The 18,291-nt window shown below is 41.7% G+C and overlaps 1 protein-coding gene across 33 annotated transcripts in view; it reads left to right on the top strand.

Moving 5' to 3' along the window:
• Window positions 1-18,291, top strand: part of NRXN3 (neurexin 3) — a 982,026-nt gene that overhangs the window by 78,125 nt on the left and 885,610 nt on the right. For 30 of the 33 annotated variants that reach the window (XR_005602064.1, XR_005602065.1, XM_039553074.1 and 27 more), the window contains one exon: window positions 10,039-10,056. The exons of the other annotated variants lie outside the window; for them this stretch is intronic. Coding sequence is in view for 28 of the 30 variants with exons in the window: in XM_039553074.1 (XP_039409008.1) it covers window positions 10,039-10,056 (18 nt within the window). In the remaining 2 variants the exon portion in view is untranslated. The remainder of the gene's footprint in view (window positions 1-10,038; window positions 10,057-18,291) is intronic. 33 annotated transcript variants of the gene reach the window in all.

Below are 18,291 nucleotides of genomic sequence, written 5' to 3'. Positions count from 1 at the left end.
TTTAATGCAGAAAATGTCACCTCTTGATTTTTCCGGGAAACTGTGTGCCTTGCAGGTGGATGTAATATGGCATTTGTGCTTTGGGATGCTGTGATGCAGCACAAAGAGTGTTGGCATATGGCAGTAATAAGTGCCAGGTGTAACCAGGTAAATGAATATTCCTTCCCCACCAAGTCTGCAGGAGCTGCTGCTTCTTCTTCAGAGCTCAGGTGGTGGCCTCTGAGACCAGTGATGTAGGATGTCTTCCCTGCTATGACCTGACACCCCAGCCTGCTGTGAGCAGGGAAGGGCTCAGGCAGTGGCACAGTGTCTTTCTTCCTGCCTCATGTAAGATTGAAAAGTGGGGATGGGGAGTTTTCCTCTGTGTATCTTTGCCTCTTGTTCTACAGCCTCTGACACTTTCCAGAGTAGGCTGGACAGGAATAAGCACTGCTGACAGTGTGAGTCTGTGGGGTTTGAAGAAGGGACCCTCTTCTTCTCCCTCCACCTTTGCCTGACTAGGCTAGTCACAGCATTCTGTGGCTCCAGCTTCACCTCTTCAGATTGCTCTGAGAGGAATATTAACTTTCTCTAATAACTCTGTCAGACATATCGAGGGATTTGTTTTATTAATTCCAAGACTGGGTACAGCAAATAGATTGTAACTTGAGCATTTCATAGGCTTAACAAACCCATCTCTGCTTACTTGTCACTTCCCCCCCCCCCCCCCCCCCCCCCCAAATCTCTTGGTGTTAACTCCTTTTTCTGTTCTTTGTGTTACTGTTTATTGAATATTCTCACTGATGTGTATGTCATAGGAAATATGCCCAAAGTTCATTTCTATCCATCATTTTTTAGATGATAAGAAAGGAATAGAGGCAACACAATTTGCAATGGATTTGGCAGTAGTAAATGCCTTTTGTAGCTGTCATGGTGATGTTCTGAGAACAGGACAAAGCTGAAAATACTTAGCATTTGTGCAGGTTCTTCCTCAACAGGAGGAAAGGTACTTTCTTTCTGTGGCATACAGTGGGTAATGCCTAGGTTTCCAGTCTCTGTGTCAGCCTTGCAGGTGATGTGGATAAGGTTGAAACACCATGGGCCTGGTTTCAGTGCCCTGAGCAGATTGCAGATTCACTGCCAGCGGTGAAACTAGTTTTAGCTTCTTGGGTTATATGGTTAGTTCACTTTTTGGTGTAAGTTACAAGACTGCTCAAAAATAGGTTAATTTTCATGGTGGTCATCTTAAGAAAGTCCACTGTTGTGCATCAGCATCATCAAGCTCTTGATTGTCTTTATGTCCTGATAACCTTCTAGCAGTACTGCTTTTGCTGGATCCGAGAGGTCAGAGAAGAAGTAGCTATGTTGGTGAATCCAGAGAAGGCATTCCTGGAAGGGAGAGTATTTCATTTAGAGACATTCATCCAGTTGCCATCCTTTCCTGATGCCTATATCAATTAAAACAAGAAGACCGTTGGAAAGAACCTGACTCCTGTATCTCAAAGATCTCTTGTGTGAGTCACCTCCAGCTTACAAGAATAAGTCTTGCTATGACATGATGCAGCCATTGAAATGTCACATTAATTGATTTAGTTCTTGTTAAAGTCAAGAGAAAATTTGGCTTGTAATGGGAAGATAGTTTCAACTGTAATTAAAACATGAGGAAGCAACTGCCCATGGGAATGTAACTCTTTTGCAAATAGTTTTTGAAAGGCTTTTCAAAGTGTGTGAGACTTTCTCACCATGAACAGAAATCTGAATGAGCTATATATTGTAGCTAAAGGCTGGAAATTCATTTAGTTCCTTTTTTTTTTTCTCCTTTGAGTGGCCACTTAGGTGGAAAATCTTTGTGATTTCCAGTATGTAACACAATGAACCATATGGCCAGTTTGCTGTTTGCATGGAACACTGAATGACAAACGGTAGTGCTTGTGGAGGAGACAGTGTACTGTGTGTGTGCCTAATGTGGGCACATGCTATCAAGAGTGCCCATGCTATTCTGTAACATACTTTGTTTGTTCTCTGGACATAGGAGCTAGAGCTTGTCCTTGGCCCAAGCATTTCAAGTGAATTCTAGCAGATAAATGCTCTTTATATGACTGCTAAACAAAAAGAGAAGAAGGGGTCTGGATCTGCACCAGCCTCTGGTGAGGAACAAGGACTGCCAGAGCGGTAAGATGCTCCTAGGCTGATTTGTTCAAACACAGTCTGCATTTCTTATTCATAAACTTCTCAGTCCATGTTTCTGATGAGAATAATAGCTTTGTTCTCATTGGAGTTTTGGTCAGATTGGTACTTAGGAGAGGCAAGGACTTTCGATGGGTTTAGACCTGTGCTAAAATATGCTAGTTATACAGATGGCCTGGTACAACTAAATCCAGGATAAACTTCAACACTGGTCTTGATGTGGATAACTTTGGTGTCTTTTCACTATAGGTAAAGTACAGCTGCCATCTGCAGAGGGTATTGATGGACCAGCACTCTTCAGTTTAGAAAAGAGGTGGCTAGAGCAGGAGGTGAGGTAGATATTTATAATCAGGAATGCTGTGGTGATGCTGAATAGAGAATGCTTATTCATGTATTTTATAAAGCAACAGTTTGGGGATGCCCAGTTGCAGGTTTTAAATGAACAAAGAAAAGCAGTTGCACACCACATCAATTCTAGTTACAGAAGAGACTCAACAAATTCAAGTTTCACTTGAGGGAAAAGTTCATCAAGGTGTGATCAGCATTTTGGTCATGATGCAACCTCCACCAGTCTCATTGCTGGAAGTTATCGATAATGATACTGTGATTTTTCTTAGTTCCTTTGACTCTTCCCTGAGTACCTGTGCATGGTTGCTGTCAGAGGCTTGGCTTTGGTATCTGCCCTGCTCCATTACTGAAGCTGCTGACTTATGATGCCTGGCAGATGCTACTAACAGGATTGTCTGGGTAGAGTGTGTTTTGAATTAAAATAATAAAATCATAGAAAAAGGTCACAAGGACCAACTATTCTTTCCAAGACAGGATCAGGTGAATCTGAAAAATTAATAAGAAATACTTGTGTAGTCTTTTCTTAATAATCTTCAATGCTTTTGGCAAGCTCTCAGTAGCCAAAGTTCTCCAGAGCCTCACTACCCTGTTCCTACCAAATTTTTCGGACATTAACCCAAAACTTCTCTTTCATCGTGATAAGTTTCTTCTCATTCTGTCTATGGTGAATATGAAGGACACTTTTTTTTCTGCTTGCATCTGCCCTTCAGAAGTTATACAGTAATCTATCTTTGTGTTCCCCACAAGACTGGGAACATAACTGGCTGCATGTAGATGCATGAGGGTGTTGTGCAAAATAGCAGGGAGCAAATCCTCTATTTTGTCCAGTGCCCAGACACCTGGGATGAAACATAAAGAAGTTTTATCCTGGAGTGCTCAGGCACTCTATCTAGGCAGCTTAAGTAAAGATCAGCAGATTGTTTGGAGGGCACTGAGTAATTAAATTCCAGTTGGATTTTTGCTAGTAGTGGGCTACAGAACTATTGACTTTCCCCCCAGCAATGTAGCCAGGGCCCTGCGGAATGTACATGAGCATATTTGTTGGGATGTGTGGGAGAGGATGGTACTTTCACTGAAAGCTGTGAAATCAGCAAGCATACTTTATCTAAGAATAGTAATGATGCAGAGTTAATTAGAGGGATTATTAGGAATTCATTTCTCTAAGATTTTTTTTCTTACTGTAGCTAAATAATTCTGCGCATTGGTTTCTGAAAGCAGCAAGCATACTTAATCAATCCATACCATGTTGATATGAAAGCCCTTGTCTCTATGGCCACGCAACTGTAGTGAAACCATAGTGGTTTGCAAATGTCTCCCCAGCTAGCTTGAGCACACACTCTGCCTGAGCATCTTGGTTACCTGAGAGGACAAAGCTTAAGGCAAAGGGTTGATTTTGTTTAGTAGATAAATGCTCCGCTCAAATATCCTATGCTTTAGAGGGTAATGTACTCAGGCATAGGTCAGTCGACCTCACATTTGACCCCATGGAGAGGGCAGGCTGCCCACAACATTAATGTGCATGGTATGGAGAAAAGCATTAGAGGCCTCAAATCACTGTAATTCAGATAAGATTTGAAATCAGATAAGTTTTGAAATCAAATCCCTTCACCTCATGTAAATCATGAGTGCTTTAAAATCACACAGCACTTTTAGTAGACTCAGCCAAGTTTCATTCTGCCTCTTTAAGTAGTTCTTGTTGTTCTATCTCTGACATGCTAAACTGCTGTGTGGTGTTCCTATAAGCTGTTAAACATCTGTCTCTTTCACTTCAGAGCTGGCTGCTTTTCAGTACTGGATGAATGATTCCTATATTCACAGCTAATAAGTGCTTTGGGATCCCAAGTATTAGCTGTGCAAAGGCACAGTACCACAAATGTATGCAATTCTATGCAACGTATCAAGTGAATACTATTCCCAAGAGGCTGGCAGCCTAAGAGATCCCATAGGACAAAGAACACAGAGAAATGTAATTGATTGTAATGAACTTGTTTGTGTATGTGTCACCACTTATCTCTACTGAATAAAATCAGAAGTGTTCAACACTCCATTAACACAAATTACAGGGTCCTATTCTTCTGGAGTGAGACAATAAGACCTACACCTGCTAGTACTGTGAAGTTCTTCATGATTCCAGTGTGTTGCTCAGTGACAGACATCATAGGCTGGAGTGGTCTTGGATTTGTTTCAGTATCCTAAACATTTAGCAAATTAAGAGTTTAGCAAATTAATCCCATTGGAATCAGTGGAAGGATACCAGGGATGTTTCCTACTACCATTGTAAGACAAAAGATGTTAAGGAAATATGAAGGAGGAAAATTGTGACACTCTTAAAGTAATTTTCGATTATTTTATGGATTCAATGGAGCCAATATTTTAACTTAGTTAACCATAAATACAACAATTTCAAAGTGTCTGTGTCCAGTGTGAGCCCTGTGTCGAGGAATGTGCTAATGCTTGGAGCTGATCTCATTACTGAGCCCATCTTTACCCAAGCAAATTGTTGTTAGGTGTTTATACAATAGAAATGCTATTTGTTTTTGAGTTGCTGTAACCCTTCCTGATGGTTTTCAGCCACTGTGTACTGAAGAGAAAGAGGAAGACTCTGTAGGAGGTGAAGTAGGATCATATATTTTTCTGTGCCATAACAGACCAGGTTAGGATGGAACGAGACCACTTGCCAAATCAGCATCTGAAATTAACACTTTATTGGATGAAGTATCAAATTAATGAAGACTTTGCTTTTGCCAGTTTGAGGAGTTTCCAGCTGAGTCAAAATGCAGCTCTTCATATTATTAAAATGTTCCACCAGAGCTCAGTTAAGAGGAAATCACCCAGTTCTGAGTCACCAACATCTCTTACTACCACATTTCAGGAGTCCAGGCTGGCTCATCATGTATCTTTTGAATCATTTCACTGACTGCCACAAATGCATCAATCTATGGTCTCAACAGTATATATATAGTGTGTGTGTGTATATATATATATGTAAGTCAAATTAGGTGACTGAGTTCCCAACCAGTCATGCTTCTGTCAGTGAAATTCTACCCATATCCATTTTCTGTATTTGCAGAATGGTGAGAGCCAAATTTACTTTAGAAAAGCTTTTTGAGGTGTAAATATCTGAATAAGCTTCAGAATATGGTAATTTTTTGTGTCTAAAAGCTGGCTTTCCTCTTATTTGGCTGTGGGTCTCCTATGACAAAAAAATGCCTCTAAGTTTTGTGGCTTTTACCCTCCTCCTCCTCCTCTCCCCAGTTTCTGCCTGCTCCCTGGTCCTCTCCACACACTGGTGTTCAGAGAGAGAGTAACAAGAGGATGCTGGAGGGCAATGCTGGAGAACTTTAGTGCCATTCACTTCTAGGTGCTTATTTCCACTTAGCCTAGGATGCTTCTGCCTGCCAGCTTGTTTGTGACTTGTGAATTCAATCAGTTTAGCTGGCAGAAGACAGGTACCTACAGCACATCAAAGCGGGGGACCAGATTGAATGGACAGCAGAGATGGAAACGAAAGTAGGTATTTTCAAGTCAGGGTGATGAGTATTGTAGGGCTGATGCATGTAGGAAGTTTGTGCTGTCCTTGTCTTCCAGCTGGAGAGAGGTGTGCTCTCATGATATCTTCCCTTTTTTGCTAAACCTTGTGTTAAAAATGTTAGAGTGAAAAATATCTCAGATGTTTCTCATACAGGCATGGAAATGATCTGAGGTATAATAACATTTGCTTTGTTCCTCCTGCTCCCCTTCATCCTCCTCCTTCCTTTCCACCCCACCCAGATGGCTGGGGCTGCACCAGACAAAGGCAGTGGCCCTGCTGATCCCTCTTTCAACACAGCTATTATCATCAAAGAACAAAAGCAAACAGCACTGGCTTGCGGCTCAGCCCTTTACAAAGGAGCAATAAATGGACTCTTGTGTATAGGATAAAGCAAACTCTGCCTTCTCTTATGTTAAGAGGCAGACCTTTCTGTGTTTGAACTGCTCTGAGCTGAAGGAAGTGGAGAAACCTCTATCTACATGGCAGTAAGTCCCATGGTCACTGGATGTTTTTGTTAGCCATGGATTCTGCATGCTCCCTGTTTAATTGGAATACTCTACCTCCTCAGTCCCTGTGGCAGAGAGGAGGTCTGTGTAGGTGGACGAAGGTAGTAGCACTAATGGAAGAGGAAGGCAGTGGGGACATGTTTTAAACAGTCCTATTGTAATCAAACCAGAAAAATGTGAAGAGAATTTGAAAGAACATCTCAGATGACAGGGTCTGAAGGAGAGTCATTGCAGCTCCCCAAATCTGGTCACACTAGCTATATGCCATCTCTGTTGTTTACCTTTCTTGAGGCATTAGGTGTCTCCTAACAGTGGAGCCAGCAGCCACAGTGTATGGTGGGTCCCTTTTGTCGATATATGGAGCTACAGTTTTAATTGTGAACTGAAGTGGAGTCACATTCCACACTGCAGAAGTGTGATGGTGTTTCCCATGGGGAGTTTGATAATAGAAAATGATTTTTCACCCAGGTGGAAAAAATCTCCCCAAGGAACTGGTCACAGCACCAAGCCTGACAGACCTCAAGGAGTGTTTGGACAATGCTCTCAGGCACATGGTGTGACTCTTGGGGATGGTGCTGTTCAGGGCCAGGAGCTGGACTTGATGATCCTTGTGGGTCCCTTCTAACGCTGAATACTCTGTGCTTTGTGATTCTGTGACTTGCATGGCAGTTTCACTTGTATGCCACAGTGGTATTTATTGTAGACTCTTTTGTGAAGACTGACTGGTTATATGTAATTTTTTTGTCTTTGCAGTGCTTTCTCTTGTTGTTTTAAACTAAAAAGCAAATAGTTTTACCATTTGGAAATCAGCATTTGCCAGCAGATACCACATGGGGGGGGTGTCTGCAATACAAGAAACTCCTTCTACATTTAGTATGGGAAGTAACACTGATGACCCGGGCTGCCATGTAGGTAAATACTTGAAAGTGTCACAGAGATGCAAACAGTGATTTTGTGGTGTACCTAGTGTATACAGGAATTGTGTTGGGTGGAAACTTTCCAAAAAAAGATACAGCAAAAAAAAAAAAAAAAAAAAAAGCTAAGAGTTTAATCAGTCAGGATGGGGGATGCCTGCTTTAGGGACATCGGTACAAAAAGAAAGGTTAAAAATAAATCTTGCTATTACTTGCCATTGAGAAACTACATTTTAGAGATGCTTATGTTAGCTCTTAGCCTTTCATTGTGTCCCTTTTTAACAGCTTCATGACCTGTTTAATTCTTGCACAGTTAAATAAGTGTTATTTCAAGCAGTGTATCAGTTACAGCCCACTGCCTCTTCTCTTACTTGCTTAATGTGTTTATCCCTTGCTAACCCTTGGCAAGCTTTTTCCTTTGCCCTTTCTATCTGCTGATCCTTTTTATTCCCCAACCATCCCACAGATGTCCTCCTGGAGCAGACACCCTGGTGAGGCTGCCTGCTGTTCCAGGCCCCTGTTGGTAGCCTGGGCTGCAGCTGTGCCTGCTCCACTGTCAGGCGTGCAGGGAGGCTGAGAGGACAACATGGGTCTAGAACTTTTTACCTGCTTAGAACAGATTTTCAAGTGGATGCTGGATCATCAGACACATTTGCAGTACCTTATGATAATCACTTCTACCTCTTCCGAGATACGCGATCATCTCTAACTGGCACTGATTTTTCCCAAGCAGCACATCAACTTGAGACTGCTCCTAGCAGTGGACTTGTAAAGTCTTTGTCATCATGTTCACATTCTGGAGTGGTGTTTAAGGGTCTGCTCCTTCCTTCTGCCTCCCCATCATCTTCTTTTGATTTCTATCCTCAGTGAGTGTATTGCTACCTGACACTCGTTTTCTTTTCCTACCTAAAAGTAATTACTTTCAGGTAAACTTTCAGTGCTTAGTGTCCTTCCAGGCTTGCAAACCAAGACACTGGTTCTTAGATACAATTATGCGCTAAAAGAGGAAAAGCAGCAAATAATCCACATCAGATCTGCCATATATGTTATTAAAAGCTATGGAATTTAAAGGAACTGATGCCACAGTCCCTCCCCTCTTTGTGCATTGTTTTATTTGGGTTGTTGCCTCCTTAGGAAAGGACAGCTTGATATATGTATGATGTTCGACAGAGACTTTTCCTCAAATGGTTTTGGAACCATTACAAAGTGATAACAGAAAGCAATAGAAAATGATAAACAAAAAGCAGCATGCACGGGAGTCACTCACCACTGAATTGCAAGTGTCTCAGGAGGACAAGTGTCACCATTTTCACAGGAACACAGTGGATTTGGACAGGAGGGTGGAATACTGATGGAAACTGGAGGGAGCATTTGGAGAAGGAGAATACAGCCTTAGACCTTAGTGTGAGGCCAATGCACTCAGTATGTCATGCTCCTAGATTTGTGGCAGAAGTAGTCTGGGATCTGTAGTCCAACTCCTCGGCAGGGTACCAGCTTCCAGGGGAGAATGTGATCTATGGACCTGGCCTCCCTGTTTCCTCAAGCAAGTTCTTTTTTTTTTTTTTTTTTTTTTTTTTTTTTTTTTTTGAGGGTTGTCTTGAAAAGAAAATATTAATCTTATCCTGTGAGATTTCAGGGGATTCTCCTAGTTGGTGTTATGATAAGTGTAGCTATTCAGAGCTCTTGGGATGCTAAAAAAGTTATGAGAAGCATTTTTTTAAAGTACTTCTGTGATTGGTGGGCTATGCCTAAAACAGACTGTACATTCAAATATATACCTTCTCTGTTATCAATACTGTGAACTACGTGGTCTTGCTCCTCCCTGTTTAAAGGACTTATTTATTTTGAGATTTATGGGATTGATTCTGAGAAATGGTCTTATGCCACAGAGAGAAAAAGTACCAAATGACATTTGTTTTGAATTTAGCGTCTTGTGAAAAACAACATGTGGGATGTGCAGAGCTCTGGCACACTCCTCCTCCCCCACCTCTACTACTGTCTGCAATGAAGGATGTTTTTTGGGAAATGATAGGCAGAAGAATGAAAAGGAATGGGCTCTCTTCTAGACTTTGGGACTATGTCGTATGTCTTATACCTGGTCATAAATTCACATGGCCCCTTATAAAAGGGGAGCAGGTTCTTTTCTATTTTTCTGGAAACTTGCTTGAATTTATGTGCTACAGAAGCCTTCTGCAGGCAGATTGGTCTTTTTTTCTCTCTTTTGCATTTGTGTGTGTGAAAAATATAGACTATTTTAACCAATATTCTTACAGGAACTGACATGGCTTGGTTCTATCTGATTCCAGGAACTCTCTCTCCGGACAGATGTGATGGTGGATTCACTTTTACATGCACAGTGGAGAGGGAGCCAGTGCCTCCTCCCTTGCATGGCGGCGTGCTTGGATGCAGATGGGTGGCCTTCAAACAAACCTAATTACTTCTGGTTTTGCATGAAATTGATTTCCATGCAAGGATACTGAGTTGCTGTGTGCATCTCTAATGGCTTTTTTTTCTCTTCTCTTTCTTTCTCTTTCTTTTCTCCCTTCTGCTTGCCATGAACACACCTCGACAGATGTCAATCATATTCTAGGTAAGTGTTACTTTTGCTGAGCTGAAAGGCTGTTCTTTAAGGAGTGCTGGTGGTAAGTTACCAAGGCAGGTCTCATCCTGCTTCCTGCAGGACATCACGAGGTCTGCATTGCACAGTCTTTGCTGAAAGAAGCGCTTCATAGTAGCAAAGGTCACAAACTTCCCTCTTCAGAGACTACATTGTGTTGGTCAGTTAAAGGGATGTTTTCTGAATGAAAATTACATTAAGAATGGTTGCTTGTATTGTTAATTGAACCTGGCATTGAAAACTGCGTTATATACAATTTATTTCTGATATATCTGTGTGTAGTCTGGCATAAAAATCTAGTTTAGTCATTTTCTTTCTCCTACTACAGTATACTCCATTTGCTACTCCCACTGATAACATGTTGAATTTCAGTTCTACTAACAAAGGGGTTTTTTGTTGTTGTTTTATTTTACATTTTTATAAACCTGTGAGTATCTTTCTGGCTGAATTTGAATGTGTGATCTTATTTAGGTATCAAATTTTTATTCCCACCAGGGCACAAATGATTTATTTAAAAGGAAAAATGAATGTGTGTTTCACGTACTTGTTTATATGTGGAGTTCTTCCACAACAGTGTATGTTACCACAGAGAACTCCAAACCTCCCTCCTCAGATTGCTGTCTTGTTGTTGACAGCATCAGAGTCCCCCAACTTCAGCTACACGTGTTAGATGAGCTAGACCACTTTACTCTAGTCCACATTCTGTTGCCAATGAAACTTTAGAAACTAATTTTTACCTCACACTTTGCCAGTTCCACCTACTTTATCATTATGTGAAATGGAAATGAGAGCCCAAAAAGCACCCTACATTGCCCTGGCTGGAGTGGGATAATGGGCAAGTCAAAGCTCTTTTCCTTCTCAGATTTCTGCATAACTTTTGCTAAACCTAACCTGGAAAGAGTTGTCTGGATCTGGAATGTGTTCTCTGTTCAATTTGCTTCTTTTCTACACTGGGATAGTAACATCTTGTGCATCACTTCAGAGAGACGCAGGGAGGGCCAGTCACTTGGGTATTTTCCTGGCATATTTAGCCTTTTGGCTTCTCTCGTCAGCCCCCTTATTGTTCTGCTGAGAACTTTTGCACTCTGTATGCAGCTCAACTGATAGCAGTGGGATTGGAAGCAGCCAAATGGCAAATATTGCCTGGCACGCTTTGGAAAGAAAGGCTCTGTTAACTATGACATTGCAATCTTTTCACTTACCTACGAGGCTGAAACTGCACCATCTCTGTCCCAGGCTGAGGTGTCCAGGAACTCCTGTTTCCTCTCATCTTGGCAGGATCTTATAGGACATGTGCCAAAGGCTTCGAGTCACAAGTCTCTCCACAACATGCTGAAGATGTTGATGTCTGTGGCAGAGGAGGATGACTGAATTGGGAAGGCATGGCCTTGCTATGCTCTACCAGTAGGACACATGATGTTATGCCAGTAATGAGCGTTGCCTCAAACAACATCACGGACATCTCCTGGTGTGCAGGAGGTGACAGCATCACTGGTTGGGGCCCAAGCAGAGGGGGCACATCCAGTACAGGACTCTGCTGCTGTTAGTGTGGGCACTATGGAGCGGTCCATCCTTCTGCTCTCTGACTGTGCTCTTCTGCCCTACTGCCCTGTTATTCTCATAATTTATATACTTGGATGTGCATTTTTTGTTCTCCCCATTGCTCATACACGTGTTCTTCTCAGGACTGCTGTGTGCTTTCTCATGTGGATTTTTAGCCACATGGGGATTTCTAGTCATACGTGAATGCTTTTTTATGTGTTCTCTCAATCATCTGTACGTTTTCAGTCTGACAATTACCCACATACCCGATTACCTCATTCCAAGGCTCTGTCACTGTTTACTCCTAGGCAGTCTCATCCCTCTCATGTCACCCTCGGGGGTGCACTGGCACTGCTGTGGGACTGGGCAGTGACACGGACCTCCAGGGGTGTTTGGGTCTACACTTCTCCTCTGCCAAGCTATGCAGACACTTTCTACCTATTTGGCCATCCAGCTATCTATATTGTGAGGACAGAGCCTCAGGCCCCTATCAGAATGGTTACTTTAACCATCTACTGCTTGAAAGACAGCTTAGGGGTTTTATGTGCTAGTGGTAACTACCCACAGGCAACAGAAGGGCTGTAAAGAGCGCATTGACTAAATGTATTCATTATTGTTGAATAGACTGGTTCGAACTAATTCCCCACTAAGAGGAAGTAGCTGTGAATAGGCTGGGGCTGGCGGCAGTGGGCACCACAGGGTTCTGCTGGGTGCATTTGTTCCAAGGTGCAAAGATGTTGTTTTTTTAAAAGTAAACAGAAATGTGTAGCATAAGCCTTCCCTGGCTGTGAGGTCTCTGCTTGTGAAGAAGGGCATTCCAGCAACAGGGGCTCATTGCTACACTCATTTCAAGAGCCAACTTGATCCCATCTGGCCTATTTCACAAATAAAAGAAGTTTGCCAGGTGTTAGCCCACCTTTCCTGCAAATGTAATGCCCCGGTTATAGAATAACAACACCACATTTTGAACAGTGCCCTGGAGTTGGGATTGTTGCTGTCTGCACTCGGCTGGGTCACTGACTCGCTGTGTCATGTAGAGGCGAAATAGCTTCTTTCAGTACTTAGGTTCTCCTTTTGGGGTTAGAGCTACAGCCTCATCTCACCTTCACAACATGGTTTGATTGCTTGGGCTGAACATTACGGAGTTTAAGAGCCTTAAACTCAGAGGTTAAGTCCCTGGCTGGAAAGTGGCATGCAGCACACACCAGAATGGATGCCTCTGTCACTTCTGCACAATATCTGCTTCTTTCTTTGCACCTTCTATTCTTTACCAGTGGTGTAGATTCTGAAAGATAAATAGCTGGAAAAAGACAAATAGATCAAAGAGAAAGTTATACGCTCCTGCCTCACTTTTTTTTTTTTTTTTTTTTTTTTTTTTAGTGGAAGAATATATGCAGGAGAAAGAACTAAATATGGTTCCTTGATACTGTGGAGGCTGTTGCTGATACCTGGGGGGATCAAAGTTCAAACAGTGCTTTTCCTATTCATACCATGCTTATTCCTGTTGTGGAGGAGCTCTTTAAATGTTTATGGGGAGGAGGCTAAGAGATTAAGTTCTGGTCATTTGGCTGTCATCATTTTACTGCTGACTAGTGTTTGCATGTAACTGAATGAACAAAACCCAGTAGACATTAGCTAGGTCGTTCCCAGAGGGAAAAAAATAGTCCTGGTTTTCCTGAACAACTCCTTCATAGAGATGCAGAGATTATTGCAAGCGTAAGCATACTAGCACATTTTTGATCCAGGTCTTTAATCTTTCAAACTCCATCTTTAAATGCCTCTTTCCCTCCTTCATCTCAGGTCTGCTGTTTTAGTTGGTCTCCCTAACTCCACATCATAGGGTCATTTAAGCAGTACCTGTATGCTGGCTTCTGCTTCCTTAAAGAAAAACTCTGCTTTTGGGCCATGAAAATGATGTGTTTCAGCCCATTTGCAGGTTCCTATTTGCAGAATGTACTAGGTCAGGGTAGGAGTCCATCTCTGCCATATTGTCAGTGCCATTCATCAGGAGTTTGAAGCCAGTATGTGCGGGCTTAGGTTCTTCTTCATAGGTGCCACCATTATTTTGATTCTTGCATGCCCTTTGCATGGGTACTGTCCCCTAATGGGAATTTCTGGCACTGTAATGTGAATGTTTTTTAGTTCCATGCCAACCTATTTGCAAAAATATGGCAGTAGTAATCACTGGGGTGAGAGCAAGAATTCCTCTATTCCAGAAGTGTCTTTTTATGAAAGTAGATGCTTTGGAGGAAGTTTAAGAAACTATGATAGCATAGGTCTTGTCCCAATACCTTGGTGGTTTCTGGTAATTACTGTTTTAAGGACTTTCTAACCTAATTCTGCATCCAGATTGTGTTCTACAGTCATTGATGAACATATTTTCTCTGGATATGTCCAGTCTTTGTTTTTCTTAATCCACTTGTATCTTTTAACTCCACTGTATCCTGTGATAACAGGTCCCATTGTTTAACCATTGAAATGTGGAAAGTACTTTATTTCAGTTGTTTTTACACCTGTTACTCAAGAATTTCATTCAGTGATTCTTATTTTTTGTTCCCCACAAATAAAGAAAAACGTATTTCCTGTTCACCTGCTCTGTCTTAATTGGGGTTTTATCTCAATCATATATATTGTCAGATATACCTTTTCTAAGCTGAAGAATTGTATTCTGTGTCTAACAGTTCTTTTCCCAACTTCTGAACCTACTTGATCAGGTGCTCTGATTTGCAGTGATACACATTTTATGGATCAGTCCTAAAATGCATTCACCCTCAGGTCTTGCTATGTCCACATATTCTCTTGTGCATGTGGCCATCTTTGTGAACACTTGCATGTTTGTTTTCATGTCTTCAAACACCACCATGTTTGTAGCACTTCCTATGCAAATACTTATAGGAGTATGCCACATGGAACGTCAGAATACTGTTTCTGCTGGGAGTGAAAGGAGATACTATGGTTTGATCACTACTGCTTCCATAGATGTTGGGGTAAACAACTTTCTCTTTGGTTTCTATCTCATGCTTTTATTCCTTTGATCACTCAAAGAAGATGCCATTCACCCTGACTCACTGCCCCTGATAATGACAAAACCTATCCTGGAATTACATAGCAGAGGAAGGAAAGGGGATGGGAAAGACGAGCTAGCACAGCTGTTGTGTGTAATTGGATTGGAAGTGGGCCTGCGGCTACAATAACAAAACTGCACTCCCGGCTGGGCTCACTGCTGGGGCCTGAGAGCAGCCCCTTGGCTGTCGTGCATGTCACGGTTGAATCCAACAGAACTGACCTCCCCAGCCTGTGCTACTGCTTTGCCTGGTTAGAAAGAAAAGGCCCCATGTATACCAGCAGCCAAGGAATCAGGTCACCCTCTTGGCAAAGCCGACCTGTCCAGCAGATAAAAGGTCTGAACTAGGCCACACAATGATTCTTCTTCCTTATCCATTCTTCACATCTCTCAAGTCAAGGGTTTTGCTTCTTCTTCTGAGTCCCATCCTTTGGCCCTGCTGGAATGCCTTCTTTTTTGGTACCTGGGGATTCTTAGGGAATTGTCCTTGGACTTTGGGTTTTAGAAAACCTCAAGATACCTATTTTATGAAGACCACATGGAAGACAAGGAGCTTGTCAATGCCCTTCCCTAACAGAAAAGGGAACTGCTGATAGAGTTGGAGTATGAGGCTCAGAGTAAAGAAATGCCTATTTCTTAAGGAATTGCTAGTTTTAGGATATTTGGAAAAGAGTACAGACTCCAGTACTTATCAGAGTGCTCTTGTCTATAGTGGATGTAGTTTTATTTCTGGAAGAGTCCTTTGTTTGCATGATTTTTTTCTTCAGCTTTGCCATAAAGGATTTTGTGCATATCCTGGACTAGAGGGTCTGATATCCTGTCTCAGACATATATTGCAGCTGGGCCTGTTATTGTCTGAATGGGTCGTGAAGCCTGATACCCTGAAAAAAGATCCTCTCTGGGCCAACTTGCCCCAGGGGAGTTCTGGGTTGCTGCTGCTGCCTGACAGTCTCTTTTCCCATTCATTAAGAGCTTTTGGGCTAATCATTTGGTAGCATCGTTAAAAGGGAAATACTGAGGCTGCCTGCTTAACAGAGCAATTCAGCAGTGCATGCACACCCATGCACATGTGCGCACCCCCAGACCATGGGCCCAGTAGCACGGGACAAGCTATAATTAACTAGATGAAGGAGCCCATCTTCCTTTGTTACTGCAATCACTTGCCACTCTCAGCTGTGTTTTGTGCTATCCCCACCTTCTTATGTCTTGTGGCTTTATTTTCCATTTTGAGTGCTAAATACTAAAATGGGGTGGGAGGGAGCAGGATTCAAACCGTTTCCAAGGTTTCCCATATTTTTTCCTCCACACTGGAAATTGCCCCTAGCAAACCCTTAAAGATGAAGAGTGCTGTTTAACTACATTGTTGTTTTATATCATTGTACTCTGAAGGTACTTTTAAAAATGTCCTCTGGCTTCATAAGACTCCAGTCTTATTATGTTCGCCCTTTGTACTTTGTACAATTAGAGCCACTTAATTTTACTATTTTGATATAGAAAGCACATGGCTTACAATTTTTTTTTTTTTTTTTAAGAAGTAGTTTGAAATGTTTCTTTGAGATTAAGGGAGTTTCATTTTAAACTTTAAGAAAATAATACTGATTGGGTAGTAGGTTAAAGAAATATTAAAAAAACCTCCCAGACCTAAATAGGAAAAGTCAGTTGTGGCAGTCATAAATCATGGCCAGAGAGCAGAGTTTGTGTCTTCTGCCCTCAGCAATGGACATATTATTTTAATAACAAACTGATGTTCTGAAGAAACAGGCTGCTTTCTCTTCACATTACTGCTGAATGTTCAAAGGAGCTGGGTCTCCAGAGGCTGAGTACAAGCAGCTGTTTATCATTACCTAAAAAAACCTGTTGAGAGTTTTCTTCTGAAGCCGTGTGCTTGTCCTTACTGTCACTCATGTTTGAAGTTCAGGAATAGAAAGTCACCAGATTCTAGACTTGAACATAAAATTTCTTTACAGGCAGATAAACCATTTATTCTGAGGTTTTCCTAAACTTTTTCCAGACTACTTACTATGCACCATTTTTGTTGGGCAGCAGTTCTGTCCAGCCAGTAAATTGTTATAAGGATAAGCAGATTGGTTTAGAAAAAGCATGCAACCCCTTGGCCGTTAGAGCTCATGCAGGTTTTTATCAACTTTTTCCATGTTCTACACTTGCTGGGTTTCCTTATAGCTGAGGCTATAATCAAAGTTCCTTGTTGAAAAAATCTAAGATTAAAAGGAAAATATGTTTCACCTGGATTTAGGTGGAAAATCAGATTTTCTTATTTGGATTCTTCTGAAATGAGATGGCTATTGGCACAAACAATGGTAGAATATGTGAATAATGTGCTTTGGGGCCTAATAAGTTCACTTGTATCCTGAGCCTGCTAAAAATTTGCTTGTCTTTATGACTGCTGCCCAAATAGCATGGTGATAGGTGTCTCCACTGTTCTGGTTTGGCCAAATTTAGAAATATATCCTCTGAGAGAAGGCAGGTCACCACCAGCCCTCCCCACCAGGTTCGGGAAAAATAAATTTTCCTCAAAGGAAAGTGAAGGAGATAAAAACTATTTATTTAACAAACACATGCGAAAAGGAAAATAATGCTAAATAATAAAATCTTTTGCTGTGGAGAAAAAACCTGGGAAAGAGTTGGAGTCCTCCCTTTGGTCTCCTCGGAGCTGGGGCTTAGCCCAGGGCCAGGCCCTCTGTGCTCAGTGGAAAGTCCTCCTGATGCGTTCTGAGGTTGAAGCAGTCCAGTAGAAAAGGGAGAAAATCCGAAATTCCAGGGAAGGAAAAAAAAGTTCAACTCTCAGTCTCTCTCTGGAGAAAAAGAAACTGAAACTGGCCAAAAACTGACCCGGGAGCAGCAAGCCGGGTGCCTCCTCCCTCCCCTGCCGCAGCTGGGAAAAAAAATTTGCTATCTCTGTGTGACCTTGGACAAGCTGCAAACTGCTTTGAAAAAGTTTTGCTCAGTTTTTCCTTCCCCCTCTCAGGCTCAGTTTAAAGGCATAGAAAGGCACAAAGTTAATTTCTGGGCATAGGGCAGCAATATGGGATACACATCATAAAGTCACCCCAAGACACCCACTGATCTGGAAAAATCTGGTCTAGTTTGCAGGTCTGAAGAATTTGTACAGCTCTGGCATTGGTTTGTTGGATGCCATATTAATTTCTTACAGTCCGATAGCAAGTGTTACCCCATTCCACCTCTAGGTGGCTTTGACTTTTGTGATTTGAAAATTGTTTTAGTATTGTCATGTCTTGAAACTGATGTAAAGGTGAGACAACTATGTCAGTTCATGTTTTCCACGTTGATTGTACTCTGACTAATTTGAGGCCTTTGTTAGACATGCTGCAAATGTCACAGATTTTATATTTCAATGGCTGAAGGTTTTGGTTGTTAATGACATTTTCTTGGAGATAAATACACTCATTTTCACTCCTACTTTAAACTGCAAGGCAGGAATATTTTCAGATGAGAAAAGATGATATTTTATTTCATTATTTGTATTATTATTTTATCTAATAATGAATCTGGAATTCTGTTGGTGTTCTCTTTGTTAAAATAAGGGTCTCTGTCAGTGGACAACTTATAATAGTGTTTCTTTG

Source organism: Corvus cornix, chromosome 5 (genome assembly GCF_000738735.6).
Source record: "Corvus cornix cornix isolate S_Up_H32 chromosome 5, ASM73873v5, whole genome shotgun sequence".
In the NCBI taxonomy this organism is placed as follows: Eukaryota; Metazoa; Chordata; class Aves; order Passeriformes; family Corvidae; genus Corvus; species Corvus cornix.
The sequence above is the reverse complement of the archived record's forward strand: the minus strand, read 5'-3'. Positions and strand labels throughout refer to the sequence as shown.